Source organism: Halichoerus grypus, chromosome 14 (genome assembly GCF_964656455.1).
Source record: "Halichoerus grypus chromosome 14, mHalGry1.hap1.1, whole genome shotgun sequence".
NCBI classification, from domain to species: Eukaryota; Metazoa; Chordata; class Mammalia; order Carnivora; family Phocidae; genus Halichoerus; species Halichoerus grypus.
In genome coordinates, this window is record NC_135725.1 from 81,248,975 (window position 1) to 81,263,720 (window position 14,746).

A 14,746-nucleotide genomic window follows, 5' to 3' on the forward strand; every position below is an offset into this window, starting at 1 on the left:
CCTCTCCGCCCCCTCCTCCCCCAGCTCCGTAAACCACTCTGAAAGCCTTGCAGTCCTCCTGGACTTGTCCCTTCCTCCACGTCTGATCGGCCAGCAGCACGCAGGGCCCTACAGGTATCCTGAATGCCGCTGCCTTTCTCCGTCTACTCTGGCTCTCCTCGGGCCACCTTGCTCACAGCAGCCTTTCATGTCCCTCTCCTGCTTCAGCCTGCAGTGGCTCCCACCCTCCCCCGGCCACAAGGCTCTCTGCGAGGTGGCCTCTGTGCCCTTTCTCTTCTCTGGGACCGTCCCTCTGACTGTCCGCCCACGCCCAGCCACACTGGTCGTTCTTCTGTCCCCCCCGCTCACCGAGCTCACTCCCACCTCAGGGCCTTTTCAGTAGCTTTGCCCACTGCTGGTTGCTTTCCCCGAACATGCGGGAATGAGTCAAAGAACCAGATGGGACTTGAATGCCTTTTGTTGCTACTCCAGGAATGTACAAAGGCTGACATTTTTTGACCCCAAAAGTTCACATCTAGGGTTTTACCCTAGGGAGGTCATGAGACAGATGTGCACAGAGAATGTTCGAGAGACCCGTCACAGTATTGTTTCTCATCCTGGATGACTGGCAACAACTTAGGCGTCCATCAGTGGGGCGGTGGCTCAAAGCAGGCGCAGCTATTAAGCGGGAAGAGACAGGTCTGTTTTGCACTGTTGTGTCACCAAGGGAAGGCCATGGAGACCAGTGCTCAAGACACATTTACTGTAAATGAATCCCCGAGCTCGGAGCTCTGGTTGCACGGAAACATATCTAATTCATAAAAACAGAGAAATGAATTGGGACCGTGTGGGAGACGCCAGGCTAATCCAACTCTGACCTTGACCTGTCAGAAAGAGCTGGCCAGGGAAGGAAGGGCCTGGGGGCCCAGCCAGGCCTGGAGCCCAGGTCCCCTCCCCCCCTGAGCCCCACCTCCTGCTCTCAGTGGGCCCTGGGGCACAGCCTAGTGGGGGTGTAGGCTGAGCCCGCCCAAGACCCTCAAGTCCAGTCCGTTCTTTCAAAGCCTCAACTTCCTTGACTGTACAATGGGCTCATATTCTCCCCCACCTGCCTTACCCCTCATCTAGGCAGTCAGGATGATCGAAGTTTGGAGAAGATGGAGCATTGGGACCCTTTAATTTTAACCATCACACACGCCTGGCCTGGTCCTGCCCTAAGGCTCAGACCACTGCATGAGGAAGCACTATGAGGAGCCCCATTCTACCAGTGAGACTCCCAAGGGTGCTAGCTTGTGTCACCCAGTTAGTAAGCGGCAGAGTCTGGATATAAGTCCGAGGGTCTACTTCAGCAACCCCCCACTCTGTCTAGAATGTGACCCCAGAACCCCCAAAAGCTTCAGGGCCCCAGAGAGCCGACAGGAGAGCTGGGCCTGAGCTCACTTGTTGGCTGGTGGTCCCCAGGCCCGACCCTTCACTCCTAGATCTCTCCCCACACGGCAGCCTGCCCCCCACACCCGCTGAGTCGGAGAGCCCGCGAGCTGGATGCCTGCAGCTGGCTGGGTAGGGCCTGGCCTCCCTGTAATTAAGGCAGTGGGAGGTTGGAAGCTGGGAGCCCTGGCAGCTGAGGTTGGAGGGAGGGGTAAAGGGTGACCCCCCCCACCGACACTGGTGTTCTGGGAGCAGCTGGGCAGCACAAGGTGGCCGGGAGGGGCCCGGGTGGGTCTTTACTTCCTGCCACTCCCGGGCCTGGGCTCTCCTGCCAGCCCTCCAGCTTGTCCCCCGGTCCCCCAGCTCCCTCCTCTTGACTTCCCCTCTGCCTGGGCACCAGAACCACGGCATGTCTCCAAAAAGCTGGTCACAAAGGAGCAGCTTCTAATGTTCTCACAGTGCTGTGGGGCAGGAAGCTCTCTCCTGCTTTGTTTGTTTGTTTTATGTATGAGAGCTTTCCCCTGCTTTTAGTGCAGAGCATTACAAAGACTGGGAAGGGGCTGCTAGCGGGAATGCCCAGGCATTCCTTAGAAAGGAGGCCATTCTCTAGACTGCCTTCCGAGGCTGCCTGACGCCAACTTCAAGACTGTCATTCCAGGTCCTCCTCACTCCAGCCCCGACCAACCCATCTCCCTGACCTTCTCCCAGTGACTTCTCATTCTCACTGCATGCTACCTTCCATGCCTCTGCCTGTGCCATTCCCTCTGCCTGGGATGCCCTCACTGTCCCCTGCTCAGCCCATCCAAATCTGCTCTCCTCCCGCTGTCCAGTTCACATGCCTCCTCACCCGGGCAGCCTTCCCTGATTGGGCCAAAATGACGCACTTCTCCCACAAGCCTATGGCCTTGGTCTGTATTCTGGGTTGCACGCAGATTGAATGAATTACTGCATCTTTGTCCTCCCCACTGCCCCCCCCTCCCCCCGCCCAGCACCAAGGCTGTAACTTCTCTGGGGCCCAGGCCTGCCCTGGAGGCCACCCACCGCCGTGGACAAGTGGCTCCCCCCGTCTAGGCTGTGCTGTCCTCATCTGTAAAACAGGAGAGCCAGAGTTTCTGCGAGGGGCCACCGAGCCGCGCACGAGACCATGCGGATAAATGCTCGGAACGGTACCCGGCTCCGGGGCCGCTCACGGAGTGGTACCCAGCGTCGCAGCCGCTCCAGGAACCAGAGAGGCCTTTCGAACGACAACTTGGAATGTGTCAGCCCCACAGACCATCCTCGGGGTCAGGCCTGAGATCATCCCCGAGAGGCCCTGCCCGGCCCTCTCCTGCTTCCCTACCTGGCTCCATCTCTCCGCACCACCCCCCCTCCAGCCACTGTTCCCACCACCGGGAACTCATTTGGGGGCGCCGAATGCCCCAGGTACCCCGTCAGCTCCACGCTCTGGCACAGGTCACTCCGTTTACTTGGCACGCCTTTCCCCCTCACTCCCTCCTTCCCTGACTGATTCCTACTCATCCTTAGGGGCCCGTGTCTCCAGGAAGCCTTCCCGGACCGGGGGAGACATCCCTGCTCTCTGTTTCTGCAGCACTTCTCCCCCACCCCCCCACCGCCTGGCCATGACCTGCTTACCTGTGAGCTCCATGAGCCCAGACGCCGCGCCTTGCTCCCCGCTGTTACCCCAGCACCTGACAGTGTCTGGCGTGGAGTAGATGCTCAGAAAAAAGTTAATGACTAACTGAATGGAGGGATGAGTCAGTTCTGCATCCCCCACACTGCAGGAAATGTCTGTAGAACAGATTTGAGTGGGAGGTTCCAGCAGGGCCCGGGAGAAGCCCCTGGGGTTCGGGCGCTGGGTGGTGAACAGAGCCGAGCCCCCCCTCCCCCAACGCCTCCCACGGGTGGGTCAGCCTGCTCCCCTCCCCCAACAGACCCTGGGGCCCCAGAGCCAGCTTCCAGATGCTAAGCCCCAGCGCAGCCTTACCTCTTAGCTTTTCCATTTTCACAGCCCCGGCCAGACCCCACAGCCAGCGTCGCCGGCAGCCAGGCCAAGCGTCCCGGCGTCTTCCTATTTTAGACATCTCGCTGCCTCGGTCCCTTCTAATGTTTCCAGCCCGGCTGCGGGGGGAGGAAAAAGAGGTTACTGCTACTTTAAATGTACTGTATGAAGGCGAGGGCTGGAGAGGGGCCTGCTTGCAGGAATACCCAGTCATCTAGTTGGAAAAGCCGCCAGATGGAATACAAAAGGAGAAACCCAGACGCTCATGGAGACAGCCTTGGTTCATAAATCAGGTGGGGCCAGGGGCTGGGGGCCCATTCGCCATGGAGCCCGATTCCCTCCTGGACCAAGACGACTCCTACGGTAAGAGGGCCCCGGCCCCTGCAAAGTGGCAGAGTTGGGGATCCGGCCTCGCTGCTCAGCAGACTTTTCTCTGCTTGCTGCAGGAATCCGAGTTGATGGGGGGAGGCCATCAGGAGGCTGGGCACTGTCTGATCCTGGGGCCTATGGATGGGCAAGGGGGGGGCCCGGGGAGAGGGGATACAAGGCCGAAGGGTCCCCCCATCCCCTGGGCAGAGCTGGGGGCAGCCCCTTGGACTCTGGACATGAGTAGGGTCAGGGGAGGGAGAGGGAGTTTGGGCTGCTTCTGTTTTGCTGTTGGCCAAGAAGGAAAGGAAGGAAGTTTGCAGCCCCCTTGCCTGTCTGCCCCGCTCCGGTCCCCAAGCCCGCCGGGTGCTGCGGGGAATTTAATTAGTGAGATCCTGCAGATAAATATAGGTGGACCAGGCATCAGGAACCACCCTGTAATTAACGCCTGGCTGCAAGCACGGCCCACTTTGCAGGGCCCCGGGGGCGACCACCGGGAGCTGCCCCCGCCGCCCCTGCTGCAGCTTCCGGGCTGGCTGGAAACCCCAGGGAAGATTGTTGGGGGACAGTTGCCAGGACGGAGCTCTTGCTGAGAGCCTGGGACGGGACTTGTAGGACTCGGAATGGCTTGGCTGGGGCAGGTTCTGCAGGCTTGGAGCTTCAGGGGTGCAGGTAACCGAAACCCCCACTGCTCAGCCTGGCCAGGGAGCTGCCCATTGGCTGGCACACCAGGGCGCACTGGCTGTCTCTGGGCAACGTGCACGTGAGAAAAGCAGGAGGGCCAGGGTGCCTGAGGGGCTGAGGCAGGGTGGGGGGGCAGCAGATTTTAGGGTTCAGCAGGGAGAAGGCCCTGTTGGCCAAAAGGGGGGCAGTTGAGAGGCGGCCTCACTCCAGCTTGGAGCCACCTTTTGGGGGCCCAGGTCCTCCTGGGACCACAGTTCCTGCAAAGAAAACTGACTTCTCCCTCTGGACCCCACTCCCACCTTCCCCCCACCCCAGCCAGACCTGGCCTCCATACAGATTCAAGGCCAAATTTCCTTCCTCCTGCAGGAGCTCAGCTCTTTCCAGGGAGAGGGTCCCTTTGCCATGTTTGGAGCTGCAATCCTCCAGGGAGCTTGGCAAGGCCCAGCCCATGGACCTGGCACCGTTGGGCAGCCAGGTGGCCAGTGGACACATGCTGAGTGACCCCCAAGTGCCAAGCTGTGTGTCAGGGGCACGGGTTCAGAAATGAACAGCTCAAGCTGGAGAAATGGTTGTGCTTAGTGAATGGAAGGAGAAAAGAGAAAGAGGGAGGGAGGGAGGGGGGAAGGAGGGAGAGACAAAGAGAGGCTCCTGACCTGGAAGAGCTCCCAGCTTCAAATGGGAGACAGACGAGTGATATGAGGCTGGATTGAGTGATGAGTTCCCCAGGGAGGCGGGGGGCAGACAGACAATCTGAGACATGTCCCCGGAAGTGCTCACCTGAAACTTGGTATAGCCATGCCTGAATGCGACTCCAGAGAGGGCACGGACCCTTCTCTGGGGGACCAACCCATGGTCAAGCGAGGTTCTAAATCTCCCAGGGCTCCATCTCCCCACCTGGACCTCAGAGCCCTGACCTGCTGTTTCCTGGTTTGCTAACAGCAGCCTCAGGGCAGGGCGAGGCTGGTACCCCAGGAATGGTATGCACCCTAACTGAAGGGTCCCATGCACAGGAGGCACCTTTTCTTCACCTGTCGTGGGAGCCTGTTGTTGGTCTTCTGGAAGCTGGTCAGGCAGCTCGATGCCTAGGAGCCAATAGGAAGAGGCGAAGGGACAGAGGGAGCCTCAGGAAGGGGTCAGGCAGGAATGGAGGAGAGCCCAGGCTCTCCTTGCGAGTGGTCCCAGGTCCAGCCGAGAGGGGTCTGGCTCCAGCATGCCTGGGAGGTCCAGAGCAGAAGGAGCCTCCTGGATCACGCCAGTGAAGGAAAACCGTGGGCTCAGAGGCACGTCCTCTCTATGTTCATTCATTTAACAAAAGCTACTTTCAGGTCCTGTGCTAAGTTTTGGGGTTGGAAAGGCAAGTCAGACCTTGTCTCTGCCTTCATGACATTTCCAGGCTAACCTGGGGGAGAGGAAAGCGCTCTGATGGGGGAGGCCAAGGCACTGTGGAACCCCTAACCCCACACGTGGAGTCCAGGAAGGCTTCCTGGAGGAGATGACTCCTCCACTGAAGAAGTTGATGACTCTCTCCTTCACAAAAGCCTTTCTTCACCTGGCGGCTGGGATAGGCCACTGTCCCGATTTTCTCCCACCTATTTCTCAGTCTCTTCTTCTGGCTCCTTCTCTTGGATCCTTCCGTTTTCCTGCTACCCACATGGTCCCTTGACCAAAGTCTGCTGCTTCTGCCTCCCTGCATGATCTGACTCTTTCTCCCTCACCCACCCACTCCATAGGCTCCAGTCCTACTGATCTGAACTTGCTCACACTCACCAAACCAGTTATCAGCCCAGGGCCTTTGCACATGCTGTTTCCTTTGCGGGGCACACTCTTTCTCTCATTCTTCAGTAAACTAACTCCTCGTCCTCCTCCTGTTCCCAAACTCAAGTAAAAAGTCAGCTCCTCAGGGAAGCCTTCCCTAGACCATGTTCCCTCAGTCCATCAAATGAGATCTCACTCTTAGTTTCTCCTTTCCTTTATAGGGTCTGCTCCTATTTGTACTGGACATTATTGTGTGTGTATGCGCCTGTGCTTAAACTCTATATGTCCCCAAGTCTCTAAGCTCTCAGACAGCTGTTATCCCCAGAGTATAGCTCTCTGTCTGGCACAGAGTAAGCATCCAGCACATATTTGTTGAATGAGTGAGTGAACGAATTCCGTCGGCCCAGGCAAAGAGGTGAGGAAAGACATTCCAGGCAGATAGGACAGCAGGTGCAAAGGCTGGAGAAACTTCTGAGGGTTCTCCAACACTTCCAAGGAGGGTAGTGCTTTGGGTCAGGGTTGACAAGCTGAGCTCTTTGGGGAACTTGGGAACTTCAGGGGATACAGGGTTGGGAGAGGCACAGCTGGGAGTGGGGTTCTGGGCCCCCCTCCATGCTTCAAGCCAAGTCAGACTCTTCTGTCTGGTGGATAGCTTGAGCTTTGATTCCATTCACCTGGTGCTCAAGGGCTGAAAGGAGTTTGGCCACATCCCAACCACTGACACAAATGTTCTGGGGGCCCGAGCCATTCTGAGGGTGTCTCAGCAGACAGGGCTGAGCGGTGCCCTATCGGGTCGTCCTGAGGTGAGAGACCCTTTGAGCAAGGCCAATGAGGGCTGACGCGGCTGGGGGAGTGGCAAACACAGCTGCAGGCGTTTCTTCACACAACAAGCAGAAGCAGGAAGGCAGGGAGCAGAAGCCCTTCGTGGGTGGGCCTCAGTTTCCCCGTGTGTAAATCGGGCCAAGGGTCAGCCAAGATCTGACTGACCCTCTCTGGCGTGGGCCCCTCAGCTGCATGGAAAGTCCAGCTCAGAGAAGCACTTCCTTCCCATCTTTCCAATCGCTGAGGAAGAAAACAGGAGGGAGACCTGACCGTGGGCCGACCAGGAAGCAGACCTCACCCCATAGAACATTCTCTCTTCGGGTTCTCACGCAGTCCTGCCCCTCCTCCACTTTGAGATGTGGCCTCCCACCCCTGCCCTGCGGCACACCTTGGTGCTTCCCCGAAGAGGACAGGTTTGGATTGCCTGGTCGTTAATCTGACTCCCACTTAAGACCTTGAGATCCTTGAGGGCAAGAGCTGTGTCTTGGTTGCTACTGTATTTGCTGTATGAATGAATGAATGAACGAATGAACAAGTGAATGAGTGAATGGCACCAGCTGGATCCTGCCCTGGACTTGCTCTGTGCCCTCAGGCGTCCTCCCCCTCTCTGGGTTTGTTTCTTTTGCGGTCATTTATGCCCCACACCCCTGAATGTTCCAGCTCTGACCATCTAAGATTCTTTTTTTTTTTTTTTTTTTTTTTTTTTTTTTAATTTTTTTTATTGTTATGTTAATCCCCATACATTACATCATTAGTTTTAGATATAGTGTTCCATGATTCATTGTTTGTGCATAACACCCAGTGCTCCATGCAGAACGTGCCCTCCTCAATACCCATCACCAGGCTAACCCATCCTCCCAACCCCCTCCCCTCTAGAACCCTCAGTTTGTTTTTCAGAGTCCATCGTCTCTCATGGTTCTTCTCCCCCTCCGATTTCCCCCCCTTCATTCTTCCCCTCCTGCTACATTCTTCTTCTTTTTTTCTTTCTTAACATATATTGCATTATTTGTTTCAGAGGTACAGATCTGAGATTCAACAGTCCTGCACAATTCACAGCGCTTACCAGAACACATACCCTCCCCAGTGTCCATCACCCAGTCACCCCATCCCTCCCACCCCACCCCCCACTCCAGCAACCCTCAGTTTGTTTCCTGAGATTAAGAATTCCTCATATCAGTGAGGTCATATGATACATGTCTTTCTCTGTTTGACTTATTTCGCTCAGCATAATACCCTCCAGTTCCATCCACGTCGTTGCAAATGGCAAGATCTTATTCCTTTTGATGGCTGCATAATATTCCATTGTATATATATACCACATCTTCTTTATCCATTCATCTGTTGATGGACATCGTGGCTCTTTCCACAGTTTGGCTATTGTGGACATTGCTGCTATAAACATCGGGGTGCACGTAGCCTTTCGGGTCCCTACTTTTGTATCTTTGGGGTAAATACCCAGTAGTGCAATTGCTGGATCATATGACCATCTAAGATTCTAAATCCGACTCAGCACTTGGCACCCACTTCCCTCCCTGCGGCCTGAGCCTCATCCTGGTTCCCTTTGCCATCGGGTGGCCTGGACCAAGTCCCTGCTCCTCACTCAGGCTTGGCTTCTTTGTCTGACAAATGGGCAGACTCAGCTGTGCCCTGCCCACCTCCCTGGCTGTCTTGGGGCTCCAGAGGAGTGACAAGGTAAAATCCCATGAGACCCGACACCTGTCGGGGGTGGCGGGGGGTCCTGTGATTCCCAGAGGGAGTTGGGCTCAGACAGACAGCGGGAATCAGTGCTCTGGAAGGGGCTGGTTGCTTTGGAAATCTGGGGGGCAGAACAAGCAGCTCAGAAACTTCAGTTTCTTCCTGGTGATGAGGACATCTGCCCCCACTGGGGGACCCCAGTAGGCGGGCAGGTGGGAGTGATTTTATAAACTTCCCAGTGCTGCAGGTACAACAACCAGTCTTATTTATTGAGTACGTTTTCCGGGTGAGACCCCATGCAAGGTCCTTCATGGACTTCGTCTGCTCGACTCCTCACCACCACACACCCGGTAGGTTGCCATTAGTTCCATTTTCCAGATGAGGCAACTGAGGCTCTGGGAAGTTAGGTGATGGCCAAGATCATACAGGGAGGAAGGTGATTTGAACCCAGGTTGCTCCAGAGCCCAGGACCTTGATTTGGGGGCACTGTCTGAGAGCTGTATCACTGCTGCCTGGAGGCCCCTTCATTTGCCCGCGGAGAATCCTGCCTCCTGGGAGGCTTTGTTGGCGCGGCGCTGGGGACGAGGCTGATACGGCAGGAATGGGAACCGAAGGCAATACCAGCTCAGCTGGGAACAGCGAGCAGAAGCAGCTGTGATAGGACAGGGTCAGTCTAAAGAGAAGGCTATTTTGGGCTAGAAGCTGTCAGGGGTCTGATGTCACCACTCGCTGGCCCTTCCCGTGAGAGGAGGAACTGAAGATGTCATAAGCGGGTTTGCTTCAGCTGGTGACAGACAGACAAGAACCATAAGACAGCTGTGTGCCTGGCCGTGCGCCTCTCATTCATCATCTGGCTTCCCCTTCCCAGCACCCTGTGGGGTGGGTGTTGGCATTCTCACGTTAGAGATGGGGAAAAGTTCAGAGAGGCTGAGTGACTCACCCAAATCACACAGCTAGTGAATGGCTGCGCTGAGAGTCATGTAGGTTTGTCCCACCCCAGAGCACATGCTCTGAACTGGTGCCCACTAGGTCCTTCTCTGAGGCCGTGTCTGTGTGGGTGGATCACTGGGGAAGGGCGTTCAGGCCTGGCCTGCCTCTCAGGACGAGAGCCTGGGGGCTCTTCCTCCTGGCTCTGCTACTCAGCTAACCCAACAGGTCCTGGACAAAGACCTGGGCCCTCGGCAAGCTTTCGCTTCCCTGTCTGTGGAACTGGGTAATGATGCCAGGCTGGCCTGCCCGGGCTGGGAAAAGAATGCCAAACCCAGATTCCTTCCATCTTGCCCTGGGGCTCTGTCCTGGGCCTGCAGGCAACCGAAGGAACAGAAGCCACACTCCTAGCTGGGGCCCTTTCACAGGTGGACGAACGAGGCCAGCGAGGCAGAGTGGGGACGGCATTTACTGAGCACTTAGTACATGCCTGCTCTGTGATGTGTTCCACACAGAGTCACCGGCTCCTTGCAGAGGAAGAAACATCCCCACTGCTCACACGAGACAGTCAAGGCTTAGAAGGGTCCACAGCCACAAGCTCTAGTGGGGGCACTCATAATTCAAACCCAGGACTCCAAGACTCCTGTGCTTTTGTCCACCATTCTGGGCTGTTCCCTGGGTGCTCTGGCCCCCAATCCTAAGTCCTACCCATGCCCAGGAAAACCTCGGTCCTGCTGGCCAGCCATGCCTGGGCCTCTGACCCTCCCTAGTTGGGCAGGTGGACGAGGGGTGGAGCCCCCCCCTTCTTGCCCCATTGCCCCATGGGACTCTGGGAAGAGGCTAAATCAGGAAAAATAGTCAATAAAGAACAATGAGGATGGACGGGAGGGGCTTAAATCATTTATGTACCCAAGCCTGAGCAGCTGGCTGCACAAGAAGGCTAGGAAGTGGGGCCCAGGGAGGGGGACGCAGAGGGCAGCCCTGTGTCTGGAGCTGGGCCAGGCAGAGCCAGGAGAAAGCTCAGGAGAAAGGAGCTGGTGTCCCCCAGGGAGAGAGGATCCTGGTGGGAGGAGGGAGGAGCTCATTCAGAAGCTCCTATTGTTTAGAAAGCAAAGACATTCCTCCCCCCTTCTTGTCCACTGGCTTCTGGTGGGTTCCCTCCTGAGCTGCTCTGGGCATGCACAGCCCAGGCCTAGGCTTCTGTCCTGGGCCACTTGGCTCTCTGAGCCTTGACCTCCTCCTCAGAGGGGTGGAGACAGTAATAGCCACTTCCCACGGCTCCCACTCTTGAGAGGACCATGCCAATAGATCATTCCTTCTCATGTTGTCCTAGATGGCTACTGCCTCCGGCTGGTCCTCCTGCTTGGAGCTGGTGTGGCGTTTCCTTCTGCTGGATGGATATGCCCTGGGTTGCTGAGACCAGCCCAGGCCTTCTGAAGCTAGAGCTGTGCCTCCCTCCCAGCTGGGATTCCTCCTAGGAGGTTACTTCTGGAAGCCCAGGGAGGCTGGAGCAAGCAGGAAATGGCCCCAGCTGTGAGGAGGCCAAGGGAGAGGGTCTTGGGTGGGGGTGGGGGGGCTCTGTCCATCCCCCATTACCAATGGGAAGATGGGGGCACTGAGAGAGGAGGAACCAGGAACCATTCAGGGTCCATTCTCCCTCCTAAGTAGATCCTGAGATGTACCCTAGCTCCAACTCCCAGCCCCCACCCCAGGCCAGGCACCTCCTTAGACTCCTAGAGGGCTGCCTCACCCCCTCTGGGTCTCCCCATCTCAACAAACGCATCCTTAATGTGCAGCCAAGGGGACCACTCACAGGCATCTTAAAGTCCCACAGGGCACCCACTCACTGCAGCAGGATAAAGTGAAGTCCTTCACACGGCCTCCAGACAGTCCACCATCTGACCCCAGGATGGGATTTGCCTTTGTCTCCAGCCACACCTCTTCTTTCTCGCCACCCCCACCTCCATGAATTAATCTCTGCGGTCTCAACTCAGGTGTCATCTCCTCAGGAAGCCTTCCCTGACTACCTTGTTTGAGCTCATGGGCACCCTGAGCTTCCTGCTATCCTGCCACACACGGATGAGTGCAATCCATTTGCTTTCCTGCTTTTCTCCACCTCTGGGCTATGAGCTGTTTCAGGAGCCAGACTGCAAACTTGGAGGCTGAGGCGGATGGGGTGGAGAAAGAGGTCAGGACGACTTGGCCTCTGGCCTGTGTGGCAGGAATGTTGGTGTCCACACCGAGTGGGGGACATGAGTGGAAGAGCAGCTTCTGAGTGGGAGGGATGTCCTGGGCTTGCTGTGTCTGAAAAGCCTGTGGGGCCATCCGGGGGTTTTCTATAGAAGAGTCTGTGATGGTCCTTCCTGATGTGACCTCTGGAGAGGCCCCAGCTCCAGGGTGGAGGAGCGGCTGGGGTCTTCCCAGCTGTGTAAGTACCACTCCTATTCCTAGGCTTTTTGAAACCTTACTCGACTGCCCAGCCAAGGTCCTGCCACCTCCCACAGGAAGCCAGCCCTGATCAGCCTGGCCGAAGCTGCTCGGTTTTCTCCCTGACTGTACCCTCTGGCCATTACCTCATCTAGTCCTAAGGCATCCCACGACTTATGCCTTGAAAGTCTTCACGGTGGGGTCACATCCCTCTGTCTCTTGTAGCCTCCACATTGTCCTGCACAGGGAACCCCCCCCCCCCAACACACACACAGAAAAAAAGCCATGTGGCCCTCCCCGGACAGAGTTGGTTCCCAGCAGTCTCAGCCAGTGGGATTCTAGGGAAAACCAAACAGAAGCCTAGCGAGGCTTTGGGTCTGACCGACACAGGCGAGCCGAGGAGGGAGGGGTGCATTTCTGTCCAATCCCGAAGCGTGTGCCGGATGGCTGGATCCTCAGAAGCCCGGGCCCTGAGGCCCTCCAGCCAGTGACCTACATCCCAGCATGCCTGTGTGTGTGCGTGTGTGTGTGTGTGTGTGTGTGTGTGCACGCACACATGAATGCACGCGGAGGGCGTGAGCACGTGTGAGTAGGACAGAATGCCTGCGAGGGGGTCTCTGTCTTGGCTGGCTGTGGGGGTCCTACATGCTCACCCCAAGCTCCCACTGACTCTGCACCAGAACGAGTGGGTCTGTGCTCCAGAAAAGCCAGCTCAAGCTTGCACAGTTCCTGAAATGGCAGCTGGGGGTGCTTGTCGCCCCGGCCCCCACCCCCACCTCTGCCCTGGACTTTTTCTCCCTTGACCCAAATCTCAGACAAAGGGCCTCACTTGCCATTGCTAATGATGGAGTGGAGGGTGGCTGCTAGTAGCAGTGGGGGGAGGGGAGACGAGGCTGACCCAGAAGGTACCAGAGAGGTCGGGAGGGTGGGTGGCTCTGGCCTCCAGACCGAAGCTGAAACAGGGGAGGGGCTGCATTCAGGGCCTCACTCAGGAGCCCTCTGGGGGCTGGCCCAGGTCTGTCCCTGCTTTCCCTCCAGGTGTCCTCACAGAGTTGGCGGGGGGGGGGGGGATAGAGGCGAGGCCTGTCTTTGACCGAATGGCCATGCCAACTCCATGGCCCAGAAGCCAGGGTGCTTGGGAAGGTGTCTGCTCGGAAAGCCTTTAGTCTTTCCTCTCACCAGCTCCATGGTGGGTGAGGAGGGGCGCCGTTCTCCTTCTTCTGGGGCTCTTTCCCCAGTCTGGGCCTCCCATAGCTTGGAGAGGTTAGACAGGGCCCCCCTCAGTCTTTCTTTCTCTCTCTCTCTCTTGCTGTATCTCTGTTTCTCTTTGTCTCTTATCTCTGTCTCTTACTGTCTCTTTCTGTCTCTCTGCCTCCTAGTGATTCTAAGGGGCAACCACTGGAATTGGAGGGTGATGGAGCCTGGGGGCTCATGTTTATTCTGTCTTTGCTCTTTCTATCACTGAAGTTGACACACAATGTTATATGGGTTTCAGGTGTAGAACGTAGTGATTCAACAATTACAGACATTGCAAAACGCTCACCATGAGAAGTGTACTTACCATCTGTCACTGAACAGAATAATCACAACATTCTTGCCTAAATTCCCCACGCTCTATACTTTTCATCCCTGTGACTTATTCATTTGATAACTGGAAGTTTGCCCCTCTGAATCCCTTTCATCTCTTTTGCCCCCCCGCCCCCCGCCAACCACCCATTTGTTCTCTGTGTTTATGAGTCTGTCTCTGTGCTATCGCCCCAGAATTCCTAGGACCCCAAGCCACCCCTCTGCTCAACAGAGCGCCCCCTGCCCTGAGCCAGCTCAGCTAGCTGTGGGAGGTCACGGTCCCAGCAGGAGCAGCTGAGCCCAGGCAGGGACTGGGAAGATAAGAGCAGAGGCCGAAAAGGCCGGGAGCCAAGAGGGCGGTCACGCTCCTGGGCTGGCCACTCAGCCGGGCCTGCTCAGCCTCCGGTTTCCGGTGCTGTGGCTTCAGAGGTCTCCATTCCCCAAAGTCCTTGGCAGCCCAGTGCAAGCTCAGCTTCTAGGGAGAAGTAGGAGGGCGACTAATCCTCCTCCTCTGGGCCCGAGGAATAGATGGCTGTCCTGACACACCTTGACGAGATAGACCCGTCAGACAGGGAACAAGGACGGGGATGGGACACCTCACAGCACGTGAACTCTCGTTGGAAAACCCATTTTATAAAGGAGGAAACTGAGGCGCAGACATGTTTGGTGATTAACTTCTGGTCCAACTACTAGGAAGTGGCGGAGTCAGGGTTCAAACCCTGGCCCACTGGCTCCGAAGCCACACGGGTCCCGCTGTATGCCAACACTGAGTGCCCCATGTGCTTAGCATCCCAGGGAGAGGCAGGAGGGGCTGTGTCCGCGCTACGGGGGGCCCGGGGTCTCCACTCACCTTGCCCACCCGTTACGTAGATGTGCCACCTGACACTCAGGAGGGCCAAAGACGCCCGGAGCTGATCAGATGAAGAGAGAAATCAGGGTACCATGTAGTCAGAGGCGGCTTCTGGGAGGGGCAGCTGGGGCTGGTGTGGGCAGCAGGGGAGAGCCCCCACTGGTAGAGGGGCTGGAGAGAACTGAGATTAAGGTAAATGGAGGGCAGCAGGGAGGGCACCCCAGCAGGAGAAACAGCAGAAGCAAAGGGAC

General features: G+C 56.9%; 1 protein-coding gene and 1 long non-coding RNA gene across 2 annotated transcripts in view; one reads left to right on the forward strand and one right to left on the reverse strand.

Annotated features, from left to right (window-relative positions):
- Positions 1-439: 439 nt before the first annotated feature.
- On the reverse strand, positions 440-3,515 carry LOC118545500 (uncharacterized). The gene is made up of 3 exons (XR_004922129.2): positions 3,389-3,515; positions 3,037-3,102; positions 440-790 (listed from the first exon to the last, which is right to left on the reverse strand). It is a non-coding gene; the product is annotated as an uncharacterized LOC118545500 (long non-coding RNA).
- Positions 3,516-3,563: 48 nt separating this feature from the next.
- Positions 3,564-14,746, forward strand: part of DAB2IP (DAB2 interacting protein) — a 187,654-nt gene continuing 176,471 nt past the window's right edge. The window contains exon 1 of the mRNA XM_036107800.2: positions 3,564-3,766. Coding sequence (XP_035963693.1) covers positions 3,727-3,766 — 40 coding nt within the window. The 5' untranslated portion in view covers positions 3,564-3,726. The remainder of the gene's footprint in view (positions 3,767-14,746) is intronic.